General features: G+C 34.9%; 1 protein-coding gene across 6 annotated transcripts in view; it reads left to right on the plus strand.

Annotated features, from left to right (window-relative positions):
• The window catches only part of FCHO2 (FCH and mu domain containing endocytic adaptor 2), an 80,076-nt gene that overhangs the window by 17,248 nt on the left and 49,072 nt on the right, over positions 1–13,756 (plus strand). For all 6 annotated transcript variants that reach the window (XM_086869857.1, XM_086869853.1, XM_086869855.1 and 3 more), the window contains exons 6-8: positions 2,922–3,026; positions 5,002–5,100; positions 6,150–6,246. In XM_086869857.1, coding sequence (XP_086725983.1) covers positions 2,922–3,026; positions 5,002–5,100; positions 6,150–6,246 — 301 coding nt within the window. The remainder of the gene's footprint in view (positions 1–2,921; positions 3,027–5,001; positions 5,101–6,149; positions 6,247–13,756) is intronic.

The raw sequence follows: 13,756 nt of genomic DNA on the forward strand, positions 1-13,756 counted from the left end.
CAGTCAGCTTGTGGGGTTGACAGGGACCTCTGAAAGTTGCTCAAGCAGGGCCATCTCAAGCCAGTTACTCAAGACCTCATCAAGACAGCTTTTTAGTATCTTCAAGGATGGAGATTCCATGGACGCTCTGGGCAACTGGTGCCAGGGCTCCATCACCTTCACAGGAAACAGGTGCTTCCTGGTGTTCAGAGGGAGGGAACCTTTTGTGTTTTCTGTTAGTGCCCATTGTCTCTGGTTCTATCACTGGGCACAAAAGTGATTCTGTTGACTATGTTTCAATTGTTTTACTTTGTTACAAATCTACCTTTTTTCTGTCTCAAATGACAGTTCATGCTGGATTGTAGACATGAACCAGATGTGTGTTGGCAGATATTCTCCTGCCAGTGTATTCAAAGTATAATTTTTCTGAATTCTTGTAAGTAGAATTTCAGTAGGAAAGAGTGACTTGAGGGAAGGCTTTTTAAGATGTAGCATTATCTTTTTTCGTTTGGAAACAAGAAAATACTCAGCATGTCTGTATGAGAAGGGAGAAAAAGGAAGCACTATAGGAGGAGTGCAATTTTTTTTGTTTTATGCATCTTCCTTAGAAGATTCAATTATGTCATAATTGAATGCTTTGCAAGTACTTAAAATATATTTCCAGTGGGAACAAGTAACTGATACTGTCACATCTCTTCAGTCATGCCTCTATTCAAGTTTACACTTGCAATTTTGTAAACAGAGTCACCAAACTTTGTAATTATTTTTGCTTTGGTAGAAAATAGATTCGGTATTAGAATAGAAATAGTATTTCAGTGCAACATGAAAACCATTTACTGGCAAAATCACAGATTAACTTTTTTCTCAGCAAGAAAGGGATCTGTACCAGTGTACACAGTGTACAGAGTTTATCACAAAGCCAAATGTTTGGAGAGATACTTTATTGAAGAATCTAAGGAGGTATCTGAGGCCTTACAAGTCTCATTGCAGCTGAAAGTTAATACTAACTTGTGTAATAATTTCCTGTTGTTGTCTGACATGTAAACTTCTCTTTTTATAGTAACTTAATAAAAAATAGTTGACTGATCCTTATTCTTTCACATACTGTAAATCTGATCACATACTGTAAATCTGGTAAATACAGTTCTAGCAATTGCTCTACCTGGGAGTAGTCACATTCTATTTTCAGAAGAGATTACTAGTTAATCATACAGTGTCCATATGTTTTATAATTTTTCCTGTCCTGCTGAGTGCTTTGTTTTTTGATCACTTTTCATCATGTAATACTGGTATAAATAACAATAAACATGATGGGAGATGGAGAATGTTTTTGTTTTGTCAAAGTCCCTTGCACACAGGGTTCGATTAAAAATGCTTTACCAAAATGTAACCCATTTCTACACTTTTTAGCTTGACATTTTCTTCCATTTCAGTGATTAAATTTGGAATCAACTTCAAAGCAGTCTTAATTCTAAAATCAAGATTTCATGGAGCATGTTGTATTTTCAGCATAGTAAATGACAGTTGGGAAACATGATAAAACTGCGCTTCTCAGTGATTCTTCTGTTTAAATGTGTAAGAGTGAGAATCATAAAGTAAAATTCAGGATAATAAACATACATTTGATACAACTTTTCTGAATAATCCACATTCTTGTTACATTAAGTATTTTCACGCTATTATGCTGAGTTTAGAAGACTTTGTGACTAAGATCTGCTTAGGCCTTCTTTGTAGCTGGGCAAACAACTAGCTTTGGTTCCTATTTATTTGAAGTGCTAATATGTATCTGGTATATTGTAACTCATGATTATCTGGTTTTTTCTCTTGGAAATTGTGGAATCTGTCTCTCTCCCTCTTGCCAGAGGGCATCTATTAATTAATTGAAATTATAGATAGCAGTCAGCTTTACAAATCATTGTAAATAAAAAATAGTTTTTGTTAAACAGATTGAATTTATTTGAAAGTAGAAGTAGGGCTACTCAGCTAGAACAAATAGAGAATACACAGTTCTCTTTACTGATGTCATTAACAATTCAGAAATACTTCTGTGTTACAACTGATGGGAAATTTCAGAGAGATAGTAAGCATGTTCAATAAAGAAGCTAGGAAAGAAAATTCAAGATGTGTTCAAGATGATTTTCAATCTATTTAACCTGGAAATAGATTATCAAAGGTTTGAAAGACTTCATCTCATGCATCATGCTGTAAACTTTGAAAATAACTTTTTCTCTACTACAATCAGTCTTAATTCAGTTTTGTTCTCCATGTAATACTGAGATTTTCCTGTATTTTGTTTTGTGTTTTACTTCACTCGCAGAAGGAAGATTTTGGTTTATTAGCAACAAATAAGGAAAAGTATAAATCTCTAAAGGCCTATTAATAATAACACTGACCTGCCTAAATCTGCCCTTCACTACATTTTGCATTAGCTTCACTTTCAAATATCTGCTAATCCATTGATGTAATTTGCATACTTTTGAGTTTCTTTCTTAATTTCTAAGACAACTTCTCCATCACATTTTTTTTAGCATGGATTATTTCAATGCATTTATAACTATTTACTCTGTAGTCTAACCCTTCTTTTTTTCCTACTTTGTTGTTGCAAATATAAATTTGTTGTTCATATTTGACAAGATTTAATGATTTATCTTCTGCAATAAAAATTTATTTCAAAATTAGTTTTATTATAAATAGTTTTATAAAATTTTCATTGCTTATAAGGAGAAGGGATTTAATTAAGTTAATTTGTTACACTTGTATATGATTTATGTATAGTAAAATTGCTCTTACCTGAGATATTTGGTGTTGAAATTTTGTTATGATACTTCTCTGTTTTGGCATGCCCCTGGATAATTTTTAGAGATCATCCTAGACTTTCTTTTAATAATGACTTTAAAAGCTTGTATTTGTGACATTTTACACATTTTTGTATTGATCTGTAGGCAGCAGTTAAATCTAAAAAAGCAACAGATACTTACAAACTGTATGTGGAGAAGTATGCTGCATTTAAATCTGATTTTGAACTAAAAATGACAGAAACAGCACAGGTAAGTGTTGCATTCAATGAACCTTCAAATTACTTTTGAAGTCAGTTAATGTATTCTATTTAATTTCTGGAGCCATCTGAAACTGAGAATTTCAAAAACTCGTCCTTTTGGAAATCGATTTGTTTGAAGGGCAAACACTTGGCCATGTTTGAAGGGCCATGTATGTTGCAATAGCACTGTCCTTCAATGACACAGTGGTGTACTGGCACTCTAGAAGACATTTTGAAGAAATTTTTGGAAGAAAGCAAGAACTTTTGGAAGTATTGTATATGCATTGTGTTTATGTGGAAAATCCTCTGAATTGCTGGGCACCCTGAACTTACTCAATGGAATTTTAATATTGGGATCCATTGTGGCTTTTCATTATTATTCCATCAAAACACTGAAGTTCCAGTTTGTTAAAATATCTACCCAGGATTTACCTGAAGTTATGAAAAGCTGTTACAGCTGTTTGTTTCTGGGGATTTTTAAAAGACTATGTTCTGGAAGATTTCAGGTTCTCTGTATCAATGTATATGCCAGTTCTTGCTACATTTTAAACTACATTTGGCTAAATGTCCTTTGTTCCTAAACTGTAGCTATCCTTTTACTTAAAATTTAAATTTTCACTTAATGTTATAATGGACATTTGTAAACTTTCCACATGTGGCCATATTGGAAATGAAAATTGCCATTCTGCCAATTAAAGATATGTGTGTGGAATTCATTTGAAGTATAATGGTGTAGCTGCATCCACAGTTTGGTTGCACAATGGCTACTTTAAAGATGATGTGATAGGACAAATAATATCCATGAATATATGGATGCCCACTTCTGTGTGAAGCACACCCTCTCTTAATTCAGCATACATTTCACTTGAAAATATGCTGATAAGTTCTGAAAATTAAACAAGTGAGGGATGTGAGTATTTTCATTTATTTCAGTGCAAAATCAGTTGGTTTAGCTTCAATCTGTTTTGCAATGTCCAGTAAAAGAAATAAAATCTTGGGGTAGGCTACAGATTACGACAATATCTTCTGTAATTAAGAGGAAGGCTGCTGAAGAAAAACAAAATAATTTTCATCTCCTTGAGCAATGACTACAGAGGTATGTAAGTATGGCAGAAAACTGAGGGTCTAAGAAGGTAGAGATGTGTGTCTTGTATGTATGGAGTCACGTTTGTGTATTAGAGTTGCAGGAGGTACAAGATGGGGATCTTCACAGAGCCCTGTGCAAATTGGAAAGAGGATTAAGTGGTGCACCAAAGTTTGGACACACTTGAAAGGGCAGTTACAGAAATAGGCAGAGAACTAGGAAAGAGCAGAAGTAAACAAAGATTTCAAGACTGTTATGGTTGACTGCTGGGGAGGATGAGAACATTTTTAGTTCTGATTTTTGGCCAGGAAGGGGCCATTGAAAACTTCGGAAGTGATTTTAAAATGACTGTCAACTGACAGCCTGGGTAAAAAGGAAGAAACTGTAAAAATTATGTATGACTTTAAAAATCAAACAAATAACTTTTGAAGAAGCAAAGAACATAGATTTAACTAGAGAGAAAGAGTGTGTATGTTTACACAAGTGTTCTAAAAAGGAAGTGCAAAACAGATCCAGAAATAAGATTTCTTGGTTTAGATGAAAAAACAAGACTCTTCAGTAATGGAGAAAAGAGAAAATTTGAACACCTTCTAAAAATATTTTCTTTCAGTAGAAATAGAACAGATGTTTTTTGAAGGGTTAGATGAAAGTTCAAAAAGTAAGTAAAAAAAGTTCAGTAATCATTCTGAAAGGATAGCTTTCTTTCTAAAGTGCATTATTTCATAACTTGCTGAATTCTGTGCCTTATTTTCTTAAATGTAATTATTATGCTTAAGATGTGGAGAAAAAAAGAGGCTTTTTTGTTCTTTTTTTCATTTTAGTGTATTTGATTATTGAAATTTAAGATTTAGTGTTTCAGGAAATATTTTCATTATGATTAATTGCTCATATTTTTTTGCAGAAATTTCAAGACATAGAAGAAATGCACCTTCTCCGTATGAAAGAGATTATACAGTCATTGTCAGATACCATAAAAGAAATTCATTTACAAATAGGAGAGGTATTTTTATACTATATTTGGATCATGCTTTATGTTTTTCCTTAACTATTAAATGAATTATTTATTACTTTGTGAAATTCATCATAATCTCAAATTTCCATGGCTTCCTGTTGTATTTTTAAGTTCAGAGTCACAAAATTTACAGATTAAGACTAGATAAATTTTGTCTTCACAGAAAACGAAGTATTTGGACAATTTGAAGAATTTGAAATTTGAAGAATTTTTTGTGTATTTCTAAATTCTGTTTCCTGGATATTAATTTAACGCTTATTTCACACAGAATTAGGCTACTACTTTTTAAATTGGAACTAGAAATTATATCACTCTGAGAAGTTTCCAAATATTTTATATTCTTGGATTTTATGAGCAAAAGATATTTAGGAACAGAAACTTCTCTATCTTTTTTTAGATGGAAGTTGGTTTAATTAATAATCTTTATAAACAGCCCTTAATTTTTTTATTCTTAAAATGTCACTTAGTTTGCTAACATTTTAGTATTGAGGTTTTCTGCTTTAATAAGTGATCATCACAAGGGTTATGCTGTTTATTTCTAAAGGATATACACATCATCCTTGTTGGAAAATCTTATTAACAACATGTTGTTAGACCAAAACAACATGTTGTTATATCAAAACTATTACAACAGTAATGCTTTTTACTCAAGCAGGTGGGAGTTGTGATAATACAGTAGTAACAGTTCACACCCTAAACTGACGCTGGGTGAAAAAACTGCTTGTCTTCCTGACACGATAGTGGGATATGTTGCTGACAAACTCAGAAAATTATGTATACACAAGTTGTTTAACATGGAAAAAATAGAAATAAAACCTAGAGCTGTAATTTCATTTTTTTGTCTGTATTGTACCCACACTTGCTAATGCTACAGCAAAGAACAGGGTTTCCTAGATAAAAAATATTTTGATATGTTGATTTCTCAAAGTCCTGTAATGTATTTTAGAGGGAAGATTTTTGAACCTTAACAAAACCTATTGAACCTATAACAAAAACTACTTTTTAAAGTTAATTGCATTCTTTTTTTTTTTTCTAAGGTGCATGAAGAGTTTATTAATAACATGACAAACACTACAGTTGAGAGTTTAATACAGAAATTTGCTGAGTCAAAAGGAACTGGCAAGGAAAGACCTGGTAAGAGATTAACAGAGCAGGAAATGTTAGTTTTAAAGCTGGAAATTTCCATTCCTAATGAAAGGTCAAACCCATATTTGTTAATGTGCTGTATTTTTAACCTGTGTTCAAGTTCTTAGTATTCATTAACTTTGATACTAAATGGGTAATAGAAATTGATAATGCAGATTTCATTATGTGCATGTATTATTTGTGTTCATAAAACTTGGTAGTTTGTATGTCTGTTCTACTAAACTATGCCGTTTCCTGAAACATCAGGGAAATTGGTCAAGAAGCTGTAGTTCCTTGTACAAAGTATATGTTGTCTGTTATGTGTTTCTTGTACAAACTGTGATTCTGCATAAATTGTATTTCAGAATTTTATTCAATATAAACATATTCAGAGCAGATGTCTATAAAGCTGCTTATTGAAGTATTGGAAGAGTTGTGTCAGTTTCTTCAGTTTACCAAATTATCATTTTAATAGATACGCAAGATCTATTTCTTTATAAAATGTATTTTAATATACAATAATGTGTATTGCTTCTTTAGTAAGAAGCAAATTGAATAGTGCTTTCTGAAGGTACTGCTGGTTGGGTGTGATAAGACTTTCCTGGACTGGCGTAAAAAGACGTTCTCACAGTACTGCCTATATCATATTACTTTAATATCGGCACGAATATTAAAGTCACTAGGTATCTAAATACCTAGTAAATTCCTAGTAAATAGGAATTAGTAGTATTTTCTTCAGGCCAGGGAGTCCTCACTAGCATCTCTGTCTTGTAGTAGAGGCACACAAAGATGTTTTCTTTCCCGAGCAAGAATGTACATACCAGAGTAGATAATGAAAATTTATAATAAATTGTTAAATATTATTAGGTGTCTTGCAATGTGTCTGTGAGGTGTTTTTAACATAACATTGTTTCATATTCTTTCTGTGATCCTCTAATGCTGATGTCCAAGTGGGATGAGGTAAGATTACATATGGAACGATTTTTGAAAGTTTCCTGTGTATTTATCAATTTTCAGTAAAGATCAGAAAAGAAAATATATAAACTTCAGGGTATCAAGGTCAGTTGGTCTGAAACAGGACAAAGATGTGAAAATTTGGTGTTCAGATGTCTTTGATTAGCTGTTGCCAAGATGTCATGGCTAGGGATCTCAATCTTACATTTAAGATTCTGACTGCCTGGGTTACAAAGACTCTTACTAATTTGTCCTAGAACATTGTGCACTTTAAGTCATCCATGCTATTAGTGTGGGTCTTGCCAGACAACACTGAAATTTTAGAAAAGTAATATTTAGCTTTTTAATTTAATGGAAAAATTACGCACATTTTATACTTACTTGCTTCTTTATAATTCTTCAAATCCTATCTGCGCTCTCTGAGGCCAAATGAAAACTTCTTCAAGTGTATTCTAAGAAAGTTTAGCAAAATATTTTAAGGAATAGTAGCACATGTAGTGTGTAATGTATGGACCTTAAATTTTCTTAACAGTATTAAATTGTTGTATTGATATCAACTTTGTCAAGCAGTAATGGTGCAGGGAGAAAGCATAGTCAAATTCAGCAGCAAAAGTAGTTTGGAAGTGTTAAAGACTAGCAACAGACCACTAATGATGTTAATTATGCTTACTGCTTCTAAAATATTTATTTTTTAACTTAGAATCATAAAACTTTGTTAGTTAGAAAGGTTTGGAAGACAGAGTGAGGTATCAGCCTTCTAAGAATGAAAAGGAAACATCCACTGTTAAGGACCACTTTTTCTTGATTAAATCCCTGCTTTTTTGCTTCTGAGAATGGTTCACAATGAAAAGATATTTTAAATCATGGAGCAAATGTTGAAAGTCTATGGGATGTATTTATTAATTAGGCTGAAGAGGGAGATGGCTCCTCAGAAAAATATAAATATTCAACGTAAAAAATAATGCTGACTTGGCTTACAAAACAAATACAGAAAAACTGTCTTCTAGATGCCACTGTTGTTTGTGATATGTTTAAAGGCAATACTTTAAAATTCCCCAGGACTATGTAGGCCTTCTTTCATCCATTTTATTTGTGGGTTACTATGATCAGTGACATGGTGGGTACTTTCAGATAAAATAAATTAAAAAGGCAATGCATAACGTATTATTTTAACTTATTTCAGTATATTCTACCTATTTATAATTCTGCACATTAGAGTTTGCTTGCTTTTATTTATATCTGTAAAAATAAGAATGAATCTGAAATGAAGTACTGATGAAGGCTGTTTTATTATGGAGAACTGCAAACCATTTACAGTAAAGTTTATTGTGTATCTGAAATGTATTTTTACAGTCATGTCTGTTTTATCAGATTATATGGGCTCCCTCTGGTGGCTAGTTTCTATCACCTGGAGCTGTTATGTACAGGGGCATCTAGTACATGTACTTTTTCTTGTACAAGTAACAGCTTTTCTTTCAAACAGTAATGCTTTGAGAGAGGTTTTAAATTTACTCAGGAGCTTCTTTACAATGGCTCTTTTTGCACTGCTACCTAAAAAACTTACCTAGTCAGCTTTATAATGTGCTTCTCACTGAATTTGTTTTAATTTTTTCTCTATTAAATCAGTTTAGAATTTAGGGGCTTAAATAACACAACAGTTGTTGAAGAAATAATGATTTTTGTTTTCTGTCTTCCAATTAGTGTTAAAAAAACAAAACAAATGACTAAACCACTTACATCCAGTTGCAAATCTTTAATTTTACCTGAAAAGAAAGTCACTTAGTGTGAATCAGTGAAAAACAAAGCTGGCAGGACCAGTAAGGCTTCAGATCAGAATTTAACGTGTTGCCTGAACTGCCTCCAACATCTGGAGGAACCAGGATGAGGTCAAGGAATGGGCCTGTGGGAATCTCATGATTTGAAGGGCGAGGTGCTGCACCTGTGTCAGAGCAGCCCTGGATTTAGCCCAGGCTGGTGGATGGACAGATCACAGCAGCCCTGCCCAGAGGGGCTTGGGGGTGCTGATGGGTGAGAGGCTGGGCATGACCCAGCCATGGGCACTCCCAGCCCAGAGAGCCAAACGTGTCCTGGGCTGCATCCAGAGCAGCATGGGCAGCAGGGCCAGGGAGGGGATTCTGCCCCTCTGCTCTGCTCTGCTGAGAGCCCACCTGCAGGGCTGCATCAGCTCTGGGGTGCCAAAACAGGAAGGACATGGAGATGTTGGAGAGAGTCCTGAGGAGAGACACTAACTTTATTAATACACCTCTCCTATGAGGGCAGGCTGAGAGAGTTGACGCTATACAGCCTGGAGAACAGTATGCTCCAGGGAGAGCATACTGATGGTGGCCTTCCAGAATTTAAAATGGCCTTATAGGAAAGATGGTGACATGAAAATAGGGCCTGTAGTGATACGGCAAGGAGTACTATTTTTAAACTAGAAGAGAATAAATTCAGACTAGATATTAAGTAAGGTGTTTTTTATGATGAGGGTGGTGAAACACTGAAACAGGCTTCCTAAAGAAGTGGTAATTTTCCCATCCATGAAGCCATTCATGGTTGTGTTTGACTGGACTCGGAGCAACCTGATGTTGTCAAAGATATCTCTGATCATTGCAGGGAGGTTGGACTAGATGAGCTTTAAAGGTCCCTTCCAACCCAAACCATTCTAGGATTCTATGAAACATTCCTGGTGTTAGGTTTAATAGAAGATTTTATACCATCAGTTGGAAGATGCTTTAGTCAAATAATCCAGCAATGTTCATCAAAATTTGCCCACTTCTGATTGATTAGTTTCCTATTTGCTGTAGCCTGTTGCTTCATATTCCTTGGAAAATTAATTTATTGTATAGCGGAAAATATCTGCTTTTCTTCCAGAGTATATTTAAATCAATAATGGAAGTGATATCAGTGTAATCTTATTCCAGATTAATGAGATATCAATGAGCTCTAGCTCTAGATACTGAATCTTCTATTAATCTATTAAAAAATGGGTTTGTTCCAGTGTGCGATGTTGGTGCACAAGACATAGAAGGTGCTAGGAAGTTTAAGCTCATGTTCTTTTTAGATTTTATATCTGAAATTGTCAGGTTAATATCAAATGTCTTTTAAGAGGTTAGTGAATGCCATATATCTGTTGTTGAAAAGGAGTAATTTTTAATTTTAGTTACTGAATTACTATGTCCTCTTCTCATATGTGGGGAACTAATGTGTGTGTTTGTTCCTGTATTAGTTTTTGTCCACTACATGTTTCACCCAGAAGTCTCCATCCAGCCTGGCCTTGAACACTTTCAGAGATGCCTCTCTGAGCAACCCATTCCAACATCCCCACAGTAAAGAATTTCATTCTCGTATTTATCTAAACCTGTCCTCCTGCATGTTAAGGTCATTCCCTCCTTCCTACATGCCATTGTGAAAAGGCCCTCTCCAACTTCTCTTGTAGGCCCACTGTAAGTACTGGAAGGTGCTCTAAATTCTCCCTGGAACCTTCTCTTCTTCAGGCTGAACAGCCCCAGCTCTCTCAGCTTTTCCTTACAGGACAGGTGCTCCAGACCCTCTGATCAATGTAGCAGCCCTCCTCTGGAGTCAATTCAGCAGGGTAACATCTTGTGCTGGGGAACCCAGAGCTGGATGGAGGTGGGGTGTCACCTGAGTGGATCAGAGGGACAGAATCTCCTCTTGTCAACTGCCCACACTGCTTTGGATGCAGTTCAGGATACAATTGGGGTTTTGGGCTGTGAGTGCCCATGTCTGGGTCACAGTAAGCTGCTTATCCACAAACATCACCACATCTTTCTTTTGGAAGGTTACTCTCAACCCATTCTCTGCCCAGCCTGTATTTGTGCTTGGGATTGTCCTGACCCAGAATCCTGCAGCTGGTCTTTTTGAATTTCCAGAGGTTTTTACAGGCCCATCTCTTGGGCCTGTTCTAGGTCCATCTGGATGGCATTCCTTCTCTCTGGTGTGTCCACCATGCCACACAGTTTGGTATCATTGTCAGACTTCCTTGAGGGTGCTCCCAGCTGTCCATATCACTGACAGAGATGTTAAACAATACCAGTCTCAGCACTATCCCCTGAGAAACACCACATGTCACTGTATTCCACTTGGACATGGAACTTTTGATGGCAACTCTTTGAATGCAACCATCCAGCCAATTCTTTATCCACCAAGTGGTCCAAGTAATGCATCTCTCCAGTTTACAGACCCAGGTATCACGCAAAACAGTGTCAAATGCTTTGCAGAAGTCCAGGTAGATGACATCAGTTGCTCTTCCCTTATCCACCAGTGATGTAATCCCATTGTAGAATGCCTTTGTCTTCATTAATTGAATGTTGTGGTATCATTGTTAGTGGCCATTGGTAGTTTGTTCCTCTATTTTTGCCCTTTTTCTTAAAAAATATTAAAGATGAAATCAAGAATTTTATTGTAATGCAGATAAAAAATAGAAAGCCATAATTTTTGCTCTCCTTTCCCATAAAAATACTTCTTGTCTCCTTTCATTATCCATTCAATAAATTTAAACTTTTTACAGGGCATTAAAGAGGTTTGCATTTTTAAAAATACTGAAAATTCATGCCTGCAATTCATCTACTCTTTGGAGTAGATGAATTGCATGTATTATCTAAATGATAATAGTAGTTGATAATGGTTATTATCAACAGTTGCTTTTGGTCAGCCATCACTGGCTCTTATAGCAAAGTATTTGGCTTTTGTTTCTCTTGTCATTTGTATATTAAAAATAGAGTTTGAATATTTGTAATAAAATGGTGCTACTACAGATAACAAGATTCAGAAAGGACAGATGTAATTTTCCTGTTCTGTTTCTTCCCTCTACCAAATGCAAAAATTGACAATTTGGTCAGTAGTTAGTAATTATGATTTTAAAAAATGTTTCATCTGTTGATTTTGGAGCTGATGAAAAACTATTTACTTTATTTGCCCATGAAGAAGAAATAGTCTCAAGGTTCCTGGTAACTCTAGTCATGGAAAAGAGTAAGGTGATGCATGTCAAGTAGAGACACAATTTCAAAATGACAAAAAAATCCTAAATTACTTTCTGGAAATGGTATGAAGTAGACTAAATTTATACATTTTAGTCTACCAACTTAAAGTGAATTTGGACTGCTGTAATGTCAGAATCACTACTCTCTCACAAGGTAGCACATACCAGAAAAAAAGTAATCCGGCATCTTTCTTAGTGTGCTGGTGATCCTTTTCTGTTCTGAGGGAAAACATTTGGGAGCTCTGCCTGTTAGGAGAGATTGTGCAGCATTAAAGTTTCGAGCTCAATAAGCATCTAACCCCCAAATTTCACCTAGCCTTTAATTCAATTGATTTCTAATTCTGTGAACTCAATGTATTATTTGATTAGAATAATGCTTCATGTGGCTGGCTGTTGGCAGTGGCATTAGTGCAAAGTTTGGTGTGAATTTATCACATGCTTTTAGGCCTTTTTGCCTGTTGTGAGCATTTTAGTTGTAAATGTCCATGAAAAGTACTGCCTATGTGTTTTTTCCAAAGCAAATGTGAGAGTATCTAAGCTGCACCAGAGCTGAAAAGTAGTGCTGATAGTGTTAATGCACAGTCGTGCTCACTCCATTTTAATAGTCTTATTAAGTTAGTCTGTTGTTAAACTCTGTTTTGTATCTAATGAAGAAATGAACCAAATGAACAAGATTAAGCAGTGGGGGAAAAATGAGGGTTAAGGATAAATGTATTACTCCTAAAAATTTTTAGAAACAAGTTAATCCTTTCCCAGATTTTGAGAGGCAAAACAAGGCCCACTGATTATTGAAGTTTGCTTTAATTAAAGCTTACTAGCATTTTATATAGTTAAATAACTCTGCTTTTAAAAAAAATACTTTAAACTGTGCTGGGTGTGGCTTTTCTTTTTTTCCATGGGTTTGTTTGATAACCTAGTAGCTTACAGTACATATAAAAATACTTTTCTAGGACACTAAACAAGCTACAAAGTAGATGGAAATAAACACTGAAAATGGCTAATACTTACTTTTGAACAGCTCTGCAGGACATCTTTGAGCCTCTTTTCCACAGGGAAGGGTAACAAAGCAAGTATTTATTTTATGTTCTTATAAATTATTTTCTTTGTATTTTCTTTAAATACTGTGAATACTTTAGTGCTGCTGATGCTAGTGGTTAAATGCAAAAATAGTTTGGAGTGTCATAATTTCTCAAAGACTGTGTCCACGTATAGTTCTATACTCAAGGCTGACTGAGGAGTGAGCTTAGTTTATCAACACTGACAGTGTCCAAGGTATTCAACAAAGTATTCTTTGTAAAGGAGGGCAGACTACTGCTGTATTTCAGAAGTTAATGGAAGAAATTAAGCATGAATGTTTTTGAGGATTTTTGTGAGAAGCTGGGCTTATGGCAGATAGAAAAGTCTTTAAGGGTCTTATGCTGTAGAGCTGTTTTCGATGAGGAGCTACAAGCTAAAAAGCTGTACCAACAAATGTATCTTAATTGTTGTCCTGGATATCCATTTTATTTTACCTGCAAAAATTTCGTCCTTCCAGCAAACTGCCAAAGCTTCTGTGGGCTTTTA

This window comes from Cyanistes caeruleus, chromosome Z, assembly GCF_971803275.1.
Source record: "Cyanistes caeruleus chromosome Z, bCyaCae1.hap1.1, whole genome shotgun sequence".
Lineage (NCBI taxonomy): Eukaryota > Metazoa > Chordata > Aves > Passeriformes > Paridae > Cyanistes > Cyanistes caeruleus.